This window comes from Nicotiana sylvestris, chromosome 9 (genome assembly GCF_000393655.2).
Source record: "Nicotiana sylvestris chromosome 9, ASM39365v2, whole genome shotgun sequence".
NCBI lineage: Eukaryota > Viridiplantae > Streptophyta > Magnoliopsida > Solanales > Solanaceae > Nicotiana > Nicotiana sylvestris.
In genome coordinates this window covers 16,206,923-16,219,379 of record NC_091065.1, presented here as the reverse complement: position 1 = coordinate 16,219,379, position 12,457 = coordinate 16,206,923, and the positions used below count along the sequence as shown (strand labels likewise).

General features: G+C 35.0%; 1 protein-coding gene and 1 non-coding gene across 2 annotated transcripts; both read right to left on the bottom strand.

Annotated features, from left to right (window-relative positions):
• Positions 1–2,765: 2,765 nt before the first annotated feature.
• Positions 2,766–11,742, bottom strand: LOC104225483 (origin of replication complex subunit 1A-like). Its single transcript, XM_009777289.2, has 17 exons — positions 11,547–11,742; positions 9,755–10,596; positions 9,511–9,646; positions 8,935–9,087; positions 8,699–8,839; positions 8,464–8,615; positions 8,284–8,383; positions 8,042–8,164; positions 7,803–7,964; positions 7,660–7,717; positions 7,394–7,572; positions 7,130–7,244; positions 6,304–6,374; positions 4,684–4,779; positions 4,354–4,430; positions 3,923–4,006; positions 2,766–3,066 (listed from the first exon to the last, which is right to left on the bottom strand). Exons 2-17 carry the CDS (start codon positions 10,519–10,521, stop codon positions 3,003–3,005), a joined length of 2,478 nt encoding a protein of 825 aa, XP_009775591.1. The 5' UTR covers positions 10,522–10,596; positions 11,547–11,742; the 3' UTR covers positions 2,766–3,002.
• LOC138878815 (small nucleolar RNA snoR28) lies at positions 8,950–9,027 on the bottom strand. Its single transcript, XR_011402591.1, has one exon. It is a non-coding gene; the product is annotated as a small nucleolar RNA snoR28 (small nucleolar RNA).
• Positions 11,743–12,457: the final 715 nt, after the last annotated feature.

Sequence of the window (12,457 nt, the reverse complement as noted above, 5' to 3'; positions counted from 1 at the left end):
TTATTTGTGGCTAAAATGTTAGAATTGCTATAGTAACTTCAAACACATAACAAAAACTTAAGATTAGGTATGCAATTTTATTGTAGCAATACGTTTGTATTTATTAAGACAATTATTGCCATGAATTACTATAGGTTTGAAGCAAAAATATCTATTTAGTTATGACATTTTGTTTCAAGTAAGTTTTTGTGGCTATAAGGTTACTAGTGCTATAGTAATTATAAATTCGTGGTAAAATTATACTAGTATAGCTATGAAATTTTATTATAGCAATAGATTTGTAGCTATTGGATCACTATTGCCATGATAGTTAGCAACTGTAGCAAATATGAGGAATTAGTTTTGCTAATTTAATCTTTGTAGCTAAGAAATTTTAAGAAATTCTAAATAGCCGTGAAATTTTATTTTTTATGGCTATTGTTAAGTAGGGGTGTACATAGGTCGGGTTGGTTCGGATTTTACAATTATCAAACCAAACCAATAAAACTCGAGTTTTTCACTCTCGGTTTTTCTCGAATTTTCTAGGGTTTTCGGGTTATTCGGGTTTTTTTGGATTTTTTTCCGGTAAAATCTTCTTAGAACAAAACATATAAATTGTGCTCAAAATATTTCTTTAATCCTAGTAAGATACAACTATATAAAGTATTTTTCAAGAAAATAATACAAAATATGAGATGTGTCATAGCATTATCATAAAATATTTTACAATAAAATTATATAATATGAATATTGCTAATTAAAAAGCCATAATAAAAATAAGCATAATATAAAAGTACTAAGTCATGCTTAAATAAGTAGACTAATAAGGGAGTATTAATTACATGACTAAACACTAAAGAAAAAAGTAAAAATAGGTTATGCATTTTTATCTAAATTATTGCAAAAACAAAAATAGATATTCAATACATTCCTGTTCGCAGTATTGAATTGAATGTCTTTTGTTAGCATTAGTATTGATTTGATTTTGGTTTGAGCTTTTGTTAACATTATTTAATTTACTAATATTAATGGCTATAAAACTTATTGGACCATTCAAAAGTTCTAAGTCCAACCTTGAAATAATACCTTAAAAGATAAAATTATGAAAAATTTTAAGAAATATTTATAAATTACATCACAATAAGTATATTTATATATTAAATATATCTAAAATTTCTATATATGTAATGTCGGGTTGGTTTGGTTTCGGTTTGACTTTCTTTAGTTAAAACCAAACCAAACCAATTATGGTCGGGTTTTTTTCCAACACCAAACCAAATCAAACCAAATCATAGTCGGGTTTTTTTTTCTCGGTTTGACTAGGATTATCGGGTTGGTGCGGTTTGTTGGTTTCCTTTGTACACCCCTATTATTAAGTATAGCCACAATTTTTATATTTGTAGCTAAGAATTTGTATATATACATGATCATAATGTATGACCATGTACCTTATAATGTATATATGGCCATAAGAGTGTTTTGATACCACTGAAAGATTGCATATAGGTATTCGTAACATGAAGCGGGACAATAATAATTTTAGAAAGATTTTTTTCATTTTAAAATATATAAAAGGTTATAATTGGTGGAACTTAATCTAACTTCTTGCAAAGTCAAGAGAACTAGAGCAAGTCTTCTCCAAAACTTTATATCAAGGTCCCTGTTTGGGGTCATATAACAACACGCCACTTAATGAAATGAAAACAACCTTTACCAACTTTATAGTCTGGTGCTATCATTTTATTATTTAATTAGATGGTATTAATTTATTCACTTAAAAATTAAGCAAAATGTAGAAGAGAAGAAAATTAACTCTAAAACTTATAGGCAAAAATACTAGTAGATTTCATATATGTAGCTATGACCTTTGCGTGTATAGATTTACATATGCAACTATGACTTATTTTTCTCTCTAGTTGTCTCTTTCCATAATTCTCGCATGTGTATTCCACCTTTGTGAATATGAAGATGATGTGTCAAATAGTGGCTTTGTTTCATTCTCTTTTCTTTTAACTTCTTCTTTTTTTTTCCATAATTTATTCTTCCTCAAAGATTTGTTAAAAAAATATGCGAGAATAGAATATTATTATTCATATTTTATTTTAAAATTTATTTTTTTATATACAAAATTACATGAATAACTTATATCCATCATGTGGCTACCTAGAGTTAATTCCTCCTAAACCATGCAGAAAAGCACAAATAGTTCCAAATATGGGAACCTCAATCAAGTTAGGGCAATTGCCCCTCCTTATTTTTGCTTTTTGTTTGATAGCCACTGGTATAGCTGCTGATTATAAGCCTTGAATTTATGCTTCGCCATCACCGCCACCTTATAATTACAAGTCATAGCTGCCTTCATCACCATTTTCGCCACCTCCTTATTACTATAAATCACCTCCTCCTCTATCTCCATCACCACATTGACCATATTAAATATCCACCTCCACCTTCACCATCTATGTCAATCTTATCTCTTATCAAAGTCTAGTTTATTAATTTCCTATAGGCGGGATTTCAACAAACACCACTACCTCTGTAGAGTTTATCAAGCTATGATCCAAATGTATATTCTAGGCAGCTTTGATTGTCAGCTAACTCTATTATGTACTCTATAATGCTCAGATCCATGCTCAACATGCCTTGTCATACCATATGAATAATATTTCTTGTTCCTATGTTAGCTAATTACGTCCTGTTCACAGAATCTCATCATACTGTCAAACTTCATATTTTTCTGAATCTGGAGAAACAATTAAATATAGACAGATAAGACGATAATAGGCTATTGGAAAAACATCCTCATAACACATTCAAATAAGTCGTACCAATTTCAATCAAGATTCTGGAATTGGTCCAAATAAATAATGTTCAACAAGCTCATAGATAACAAGGAAAACCGAACTGTTTTTGTGAAGAATCTTCAAGTTTGACGTGAACTGAAAATGACTGGGAAAAAGGATATGAAACCAATGAGTATCTATGAAGGAAAAAGATTGCAGCCAAACTCGAACATCCACAAATCATAGATACTTAGCCAACCATGGCAACTCCTTGCTGTCTTTAAGTGCAAAAGAAACATCATCACTGCAACAAAAACGCAATCAATCAAGATCAAAGCAACCATTACAACCCATTTATAACATTTCAGCCTTTGGGTTGGGATTTTTTGGTGGTGGTGGGGGGGGGGTATTTGGAAGAATGAGGATAATTCTCTCTTCATTTCCAAAATTTTACAGGATTAGCAGTAGGATGAAAGAACTTCACTTTACCATAATCTTTTCAAAAAGCCAACATTTCAAGAGGTTATTTTGATGGACTAAAACAGCTTACACTTAAAAAAGGATAGGATCATTAGTTGAATGAAAGAATTTCACTTAACAGATGATCTCTGGAAAGAGTAATAAGTTACTCATCCTGAATATCCTATCTGAAACATTTCTTTCCTAATATAGATCATCCATGTAAGAAACAAGCATAAGGTCTTCATTTTGAAGATCTTAATATATAAACAGAATGATAAGCTTTCATAATAGGGTTTACACAATTAAGATTCCTGAATTCAAGTCATGCCATCGGCTATAACCAAAACGCTTAGGCCCCAAAAGAATCAGGTACAATTGAAAACTTAAATAAATAAAAATGCTGAGGAACCCCAATCCAACTTAGCCTAGACTTCTCAGAAACAAGGAAAAACATGGACTAACAACAAATTTGACAGATAAAATTCCCATTAGTCAGATGGTGAGTTTCTTTCCCAAATGTGTCGATAAATGTATTTTTGAGTCTATCATAACAAAGTTGTCACTGTTAAGACTTTGGGCACGCATGATTATGCATTTTGATTATTCAGGATGAGCTACTATAACGACATTTTAATTGAAAGAGAAAATCAGGAATAAGGGTTGATTCACATACAACCGAAGACTTAAAAGAAACTGACCTTGGGAAGTTGAGCTGTAACTTTTGCAATTTATGCTTCACTCCAGATTCACATAGAAGTATTCTGCATTCACCAAGCTTGCATCTGCCACCAAACAAAATAAATGACATAAGTAGGATAATTAACCAAATGAAAGAGGATTTATAGTCACCATTCACTGGCATCCACTTTTATTCATATCAACAGTTAAATGTATTTCACAACATTATGAGAATGGCATCATCAGAACACGGAACTAATCGTTCATGATGACAGCCAGGGGCTACCAACAACGTAAGGAGTGTTTTCCTACCAGAATTTGCTAATGAAAGGATCAGGGCTTGCCGCTCACTATATAGAGCAATTAAACAAGGAATCTGGAACCTCATTAATGCAAAGTTAAGAGTTTCTCGCTTGAAAATTTAAGGGAACGAAAGAATATTGTGGCTTACCCGACTTTTAAAAGCGTATCCCACCCTGGAAATTTTTCACTGTTGCTTGTACAGAGACAGGAAACAGTTATTGCTAACTGCATTGAGAAAACTATGTTAGGGAGCAAACTTAAAAAAGAATCAAGCTACTACACATGAGAGATAGGCCAGAAGACTTTAAGATAAGAGCATAAAAACCAAGTTAAAAGAAAGAGTAGAATCAAAGGGGAAAGAGCAAATTGGAAAAGAGATCAATTAATCCGGTTTCACTACAAGAGACACATAATCCATCACTAAATCATAGATACCAAAAGAGGCGAAACTGCAAAAGATAGAAGACAGGTAACCTACCTTGTCAAAGGTGGTCTCACTCATCCCTGTCTTATGACCCTCATAAACCATAGCTGCCAAGAAGATTTTACTCAGTTTGGAGCAGCTTCTCATCACCTACGAAAAACAAATAATTTGATATATTGCAAGCACTATGATAGTGTATAAAAGAAACAAAATCCTCCCCCCCCCCCAACACACACACATAGCCAGTGAAACATTAGCTAGCACTTAGTCGCCACATCCTTATGGATCAACTACAGAAGAACAGAGCTAGTCATAACAGGATTGCACTAAGAAATTGTTGGAGTTCCCATTTTGTACTAAGAGATGGTCAGCAGAACTCCTTTGGTAAATTGCATTTCAATGCTTACATGCATATAAGGATACTCCCGTTCTTCCCAGAGTAGTCAAAAGCGAAAAGCTCAAAAAAGCACCAAAGTTTGTTGGAGCTTTAAGCGCAAATCGCAGCTAAAGCGTGGGGTTTTTCGAAGAAAAGCACCAATGAAGAGAAACAAAAATAGAAATGTAATGCAAGAAAATGCAACTATAAATGCAAAGGATAATTATTTGGAGAAAAGAATGAAAAACCTATAATTAAGCTATATGTATATTGCTGAGCCCTTAAGGACCGAACGCAAGGGTGAAGGTGCACATGCCTTAGCCCTTTGGTTGACGCCTACGCTAAAGCGCCAATTAAGCGAGACGAAGCACACAACCTGGTTTTCCCCAAGCTTCAGGGCCTAAGGGCGCTTTAAGCGTGCCTTTAAAAAAGCTGATTCTTCCAGCAATTGAAAAGGATTAAAAACTATTGGAGACATCCATTTGGACACCCAAAAAGTTTTGGTGAAGCAGAGAGTTAAAATTTTAGCTATTTTTCACAAAACTACCCCACCATTCAATGGATGCAAACTAGTTTGTGATTGGGAGCAATGGCAAGACAAAAGAGAAAGAAAAAAAGATAAGTGGCTCAACAACAGGGGCGTTGGAAAAATATCTGGTTCAATTTGGCGCCTCTTAAGATCTCTTGCTTCTCCTGGATTGTGGCTAGGGAGGCATGTCTCACCCAAACCAACCTCTAACAGAGAGGTTTTCAGCTTTGCAGTAGATGTACACTGTGCGAAGAACAGTCTGAAGAAGTTACCGCCTCTTTGAGCATTGCAGAGTAACAAGTCAGTTGCAGAACATGTTTTTGTCAATACTTGGCATGTATTGCGTCATGCCATATTCCATTGCAGAACTGCTGAGGTGTTGGACCAGGGAGGGGCAGCGCAAAGCTCAAAAGACGTGGAACACTACCTCAAGCCATCTGGTGGACCGTTTGGCTTGAAAAAAATTGTAAAATTTTTTAAGGCTTATAGAAGAACATACATAGCCTTAAACATAGATGCATTTCGTTGCTAGCTTTCTGGTGCAAACTAGCTATTGTACAAGATGTAGAGGCAATGTTAGACATAATAGCTAATTTGCATAACCTCTAATTATGCCTTGGGCACTGGCTTAGTCCATTAGTTTTATACTATATCTTTTACCTATAACTGGAAAAAAAAAGTGGACTCTTGATTGTTATCGAGAAGATAAGTCCCCTTTAACTAAAATGAATATTGAGATTACACCACAGGGTGTTCCTTTTGGACTCACTTGGATATGAGGAGCCTGGAACATTTCCTGAATGGCTGCTTCAACATCTGCCATTCTGACAAGTATTTTACCTGTAACATAAAGCAAGCATAGATTAGTAATCTGTATAAAACCACCCAGCTAAAAGATAATAGCAGCAAGCAGTAGTTGATGCCTCCAACCACCATAAAAACACCTAGGAGATCTATTGCTATGAATAGCAAGAATGAAGATTGCTGTACATTCTATTTTGTTACTCAAAACAGCTAATACTGATGCTGCTTCTTTACTAAGTGAGATATCAAGAGATTGCCTATAAGAACCTAAGAATCCACCTTGGTTAATGAAATACGCCAACCGTTGAAACACCAAAGGTAACACCATAAAATCTTGGGAGATGGCACAGTTGATTATGTAAAGAATGGAAACTATCAAATTAGCTTACATGATTGGCACATGTCTAGTAAATCAGCTTCCTGTTGAATGTGACTACTGGGTTGAATTCAGTTTATCATTTGTAGGCACTAGCTCATTGATGGATCTCATGAGGCATCCTTTTATTGCTTGAGTGCTTGTATTCTAAGGTTTTAACAGTCGTGATATCCCTATTTGAATTCAATTGGTGAATGAAATGAATGTTGGGGAATAAAAGAGGTGCATTGATTGCTGAAACATGTATCACAAGTTTAAGAAATTTGACACTAGGAAATAGAGATAAAGATGTAGACAACACTCCATCTGTTACATATGTTCATCGCCAGAACAAATGTGTATTTCCTTCTACTGGAATTCCAAGTATTTGTTTTCTTGCCACTAGTGTCTACATAGTTCAAGATTTAGCTCTCACCTGCTGCAGCAGAATTGGGAATTGATAGCAATTTCTTAGCATGATAGTCTGCAAGTTCCGCAGCTCGCCTACATATTTCTAGTGCACGGCGTGCATCACCTGAAACGGCTGCCACCTGGATTTATGTGTGAAGTGGACATTGCTTTAAAATCAGTTTAAGTATCACATTTACAACAGCACACAAGCTCGAGTATGTAATTGTGATAATTATAATCAGGTAATAAAGATAAGCTCCTGGTAGAGATGCACCACAGAAGGACCAACCTTCCTTGAAGCAAATTCAATTGCCGGTTTTTCAAAGGCATCAATTCCATTGAGGCGAGTTACAATAATTTCTTGAAGCTGTTGATAGTTATATGGACCAAAGCAAAGTCTTTGTATGCCCATACGACTTGAAATCCGCGGAAGCAACTTCTCCGGAAGATCCATAGTATTTGCAATACCTGTTGGTGAGAAAAGTTACCATTTTATCTTTACATGTAATACTAACACAGATGGAAGGAAACATTGACAGCAAATTGCACACACACCTATAACAATCAGTTTGGAATTTGGCTTTGTAGGCCAATCGAGAATGTTATATAAAACCTGTAATTAAAAGGAAAAAGGTCATAATATGCAATTTGCTGTTTTGGATATTTACCATGCTGGATAAAAGGATGCATCATTTTACCGCTTGATTTCTGGTAACCAGGAGATCAAGTTCATCTATAAGTAGAATACATGGGCGGTTGTCCTCTTTGCTGCATTCAGTCACATCTGAAAACCGCTCATTCAAGAAGTGAAGAGCCTTTTTCCAACCGACCCTATGCCCACTAAGTGCTTCATAAATAACCTGAAACAGTTAAGAGAAACATTTCAGAGAATAAAGCTATCGTCTGCATCACCAGAAAGATTGAACTTCAAACTTACACTGTAAATATTCTCAGGTGAAGCCAATTTTAGGCCATTAATCTCCACAAAACAATAAGGTTTAATGCTCCCTGCATCAACTTCACACCTTAAATTCCTCATTACTGCTAGTACACTCATTGTCTGCAGTATAGTGCAGATAAAGGAACAAATCAGTAATGTCTGACAAGCCTAAAAGATAGAGGCAAAACATGACTGCCTTGTGTTATCAGTCAAGGGTATTCCCTTAAGCCAATAGATACCTTTCCTGTCCCAGGAACACCATGTATGTAAAGGCATCTGCCCAGGCATTGATCCTCACATATTGCACCTCTTATGAAAGTAGTTATCTCTTCCATTTCTCTGCCAAAAAATAACAGCACTTGTTTGTCAGATAAATATGGAGCAAATTGCATAAAGATTGCACCTCGGGAAAGACATACTTAGTCCTACAAGGTAGAGACTTGGGCAAAGTTGCCAGTAAAAGGGTTCCTTTTGCTTTCTCAAGTTCAGTAAGCTTGTGAGATCTCACATGTTCTGGTATCTTCTTTGCACCTATCTTTTGTAGTCCAAAAAAGCGTCCCTTTCTTGAATTCTGCACTCGTAGAAAAACTATTTAGCTTCTGCTTTAAGCAGCATAAAGAAGAGTAGGAATCTGACAAAGGACAATTTGTATACCGCAGCCAACGGATGAGCTGGAGATGGTCTGGTTAATGGATTACTTTGGTTTTCCTCTTCATACTCTACTGCATCATCCACGTCAGAATCTGGATCTTCACAAGAGTTCCAGTCCTCGTCTTTCTCAGCTTCTTCCTCGTCCTACCAAATGAGGAGACAGTTTATTAGTTCCAAAATCTTCCATCACATATAAACAAAGGTTCCACAAAATATCATCAATTTTTTTTAGAACATACCACATCATTATCTTCAATCTCAGCAATGCGCTTGAAACTATGCCAGTGAATGTCATACTCATATTCACAGAGGAAAACATCATCTCCATCATTTCTCGCCTTCTCAAATTCTTTTGGATTCTTAACATAGCAATGTCTGATGACAGATTCCATCTGCAAACAGAATAGTAGGCCTTCATTAACAGATGCAATGGTCAATTACTCGTAATATAACCAGCCAAGATCAGACTGCCATGAAGCAGAGAAATTGAAGCTTTGGCTTCTTTGCATCTAGGTGAGTCCTAACCTCTAGATCCGTTATAATATCCAAAACCCAAAAAGCAAGCTTACCACTTGTAATCTTTCATTTTTAAGAACTCTATCAAAAACAATGCTTAATAATAGATTAAAACATTCATGTCCACCTATCTTTTGCTTTTGGGAAGTTATCAATCAATTGAACTGATTTTCAAGTAATGACAATATTCTTCCTTAACAAAACTTACAATCCTCAAAAGCAGCAAAATAGGTGGCATAAAACTTCCAAAGTAAAAATTATTACATTGTACAACAGAAAACAGAATAGCATAATGTTACCTCAACATCAGCAAAATCATTAGTCCGATAGAGTTCTCTCCTTAAGTTATGTGGCTGTCTTCCTGCAGCCGTTTCCTCGGGAATAATATACCAATGTGCCCGAAACCAGTAGGTACCATCCACTTCTTTCCATATACTATAACATTGATATCAGAATTAACCAAACATCACGACTATTGATATGCAAAATTAAACAAAACCATAAAAAGTTCTTATAATTAACTTAGGAAATAAGTTCATATACCTGTCAATACAAGCCGCCCATAGATCACTGTCAAGTAACTTCTCCTTGGCAGTCCTTACTCGTTTCTTTCCCTTGGGTGGTGCAGGCATTTCCACCATTTTCCCTAATTTTTTTGCCTCACAATACACACAAATCCAATCCCCTTCAGGAACCTTTTTCAGTGGTGGCTTCAAACACTTCAAATGAAACCCTCCTAAGCATTCATCACATTCAACCATAATCACCCTCCCTGCTGGCCTATAACAAATCCTACATTCCTCCACTTCGGGATCCTCATTATCCGAACTCGCATCTTCTCTTCTCTTCACATACACAGCATCCCCCACAGCAAACTCTCCCCCATCATAAACCACCTTTTTATAATACACCCTCTTCTTACAACCCCTTAAACTGCTTCTTTTTTCAACAGCCACATTCTTGTTCTCTGAAGATTTCCTTTTCCTCTTCGATTCAGTGGGTCTCGGTGTCGAAATGGGGGTTGAAACAGTGAGCTTTGATTTTCTTCTTGCTGAATCTGTAGCACTTTTGGGAGTGAAGTTGAGAGATTTACAGAAGCGGGCAGAAGATGGAGGCGAAGGTAGTGGTGGGGTTTGAGGAATGGAGGTAAGGCGGAGGGAGCGGCGGCGAGGGGTGGGGTCTAGGGTTTGTGGAGTTGGAGGGACAATAGGGTTTAAAGGAGATAAATTAGAAACAGGCAGTTGCTTGTGTTGCTTAATGGGGGTTGTGTTAAGGGATTGTTTGGCTTTCTTCTTTGGGGTTTCTGCCATTGGAAGCTTCTATAGGAATGTAGACAATTGCTTTATCACCAGCTATAATTTGTCCAATTACCTTTGCAAGAAAGCCTACAGAAGATGTTAGCAAAATCTGAGTGTTCCGAAATTGAAAGGAAAATCAGTTCAAAGTGCAAAATGAAAGAAGAGAATGAAGAAAATATATATACTGATAAGTAAATATAAAGTATATGGTAAGCAAAGAGCAATTAAGATATCCAAAAATCCTGCAATCAGTATAAAGCTCTTTACTGGAAAATCAATTTATCTCCACAAAGAATCCTGGAGTGTGGCTTTTAGTGTTATGATATAAGCAGAAGAAAGAAGCTCTCCAACATATAGACTATACAAGAAATACCATGTCAATTTTTGAGAGAAGGTAAATATATTCACCAAGAAAGTGCTCGGATATGTAGAAGTGAACAAAAAGCTAGAGAAGAATCCCTTTCTAGTCTTGTAGAGATTCTAAGAGACCTAGTATTGATTCTGCTTCATTTACAAGTTCCTCTATACAACAAAAAGAAAACAAAAGTGTATAATTAAACTTGGTCGAATCGAATTAGCTTTTTGCTCGAAACAACTACGTTCCTTGAATGTAGGCGGAGAACACTGCTTGGAATATAGACATGTTGTCTTTTCTATTGCATGATCCAGATAGGATATACATTTGGTCAATTTGATGCTTCAATTCGGGTTAATCGTCTTCTCGATTTAAATAGACAAATGGATCGAGCAAACAAGTTGATAATTATGACAACCTAAAGCAAAGTATAAACTTGAGTATGATTACTAATATCACAAAAACATATCACCCGTTAGCGCTTGCATTAGTGAAAATTGGGCCTTTGCCAATTAATTGTTAGACCTAAAATCAGTATATCTAATGAAACAGATTGCCAGAACACTTGATAACTACTATAAATTAAGAAATAATCAGTACTCTTCTATAAATTAAAAACTATTTCAGCATTTGAATAAAAACTTCATATTCTAAATCTCAAAAATTGAATGAGCTATATTACCTCGATGGTTCTGCGAGAGGGAGAGGGTAGCTGGAGGACTAGGGTTTCGCCGGAAAATGGGAGAGCTCCGACCGGCGAGAAGAGAAATGAGAAATCACAGTCACCTGTGGAAGAGTAGAAAGAGGGGAAGAAAAGGGGGAAAAGGAAAGGGAGAAGCGGCGGTGAGGACAAGGGGGAGGTGTAAGAGAGAAATGGCGGGAAAGAATAAAGATACTTTTCTTTTTTTCTCTTTTAAACTTTAATGTTTTTATTTAATAACTAGTATTAGTACCCGCGCGATGCGCGGACACAAATCATGTTAAACTGTGATGTTGGTTATTTGAATCATGTGCAAATAACCTTAAAATATAAACCTCTCAGATAAAAATTATATAACATTAGATATTAATTATGAAGTAGGATATGAAATTATTGTTCAAATCTCGTAGTGCACAACCTATTTTGTTTTTTATTTGTAGCAACCTAACTACTTGATTTTAGCTTGCACTTCGTTTTGCTGTCAGTATCAAAGAATACTAAACATATCATGTTGCGATATGTCTTGTTTGAGCACATTAGATCATATTATTTTAACAAACTTCTTATTATCACTTTGTTTTTATCTAAAAGTTAAATATGTCTTATTCATCACATTATTTTTACGCAAATTCTTTTTTTTATTTTTTCTTATAGTTATTGTATTATTTATTATTTAAAATTATTTTACTATCATATATTTTTTATTATCTTAATTAATATTTTTCTTATTATTCTTTTAATAGTCTTTAATAACTATAAATATTTTATTCTTGAAATTTGGTATATTTTTATGCATTCAATTTTTTTTAATCATTTAAACTTATTGTAATATTTTTAAATATAATTAAATTTTTTAATTTATTTATTTTTAAATTAATTTAAGTATCCTCACA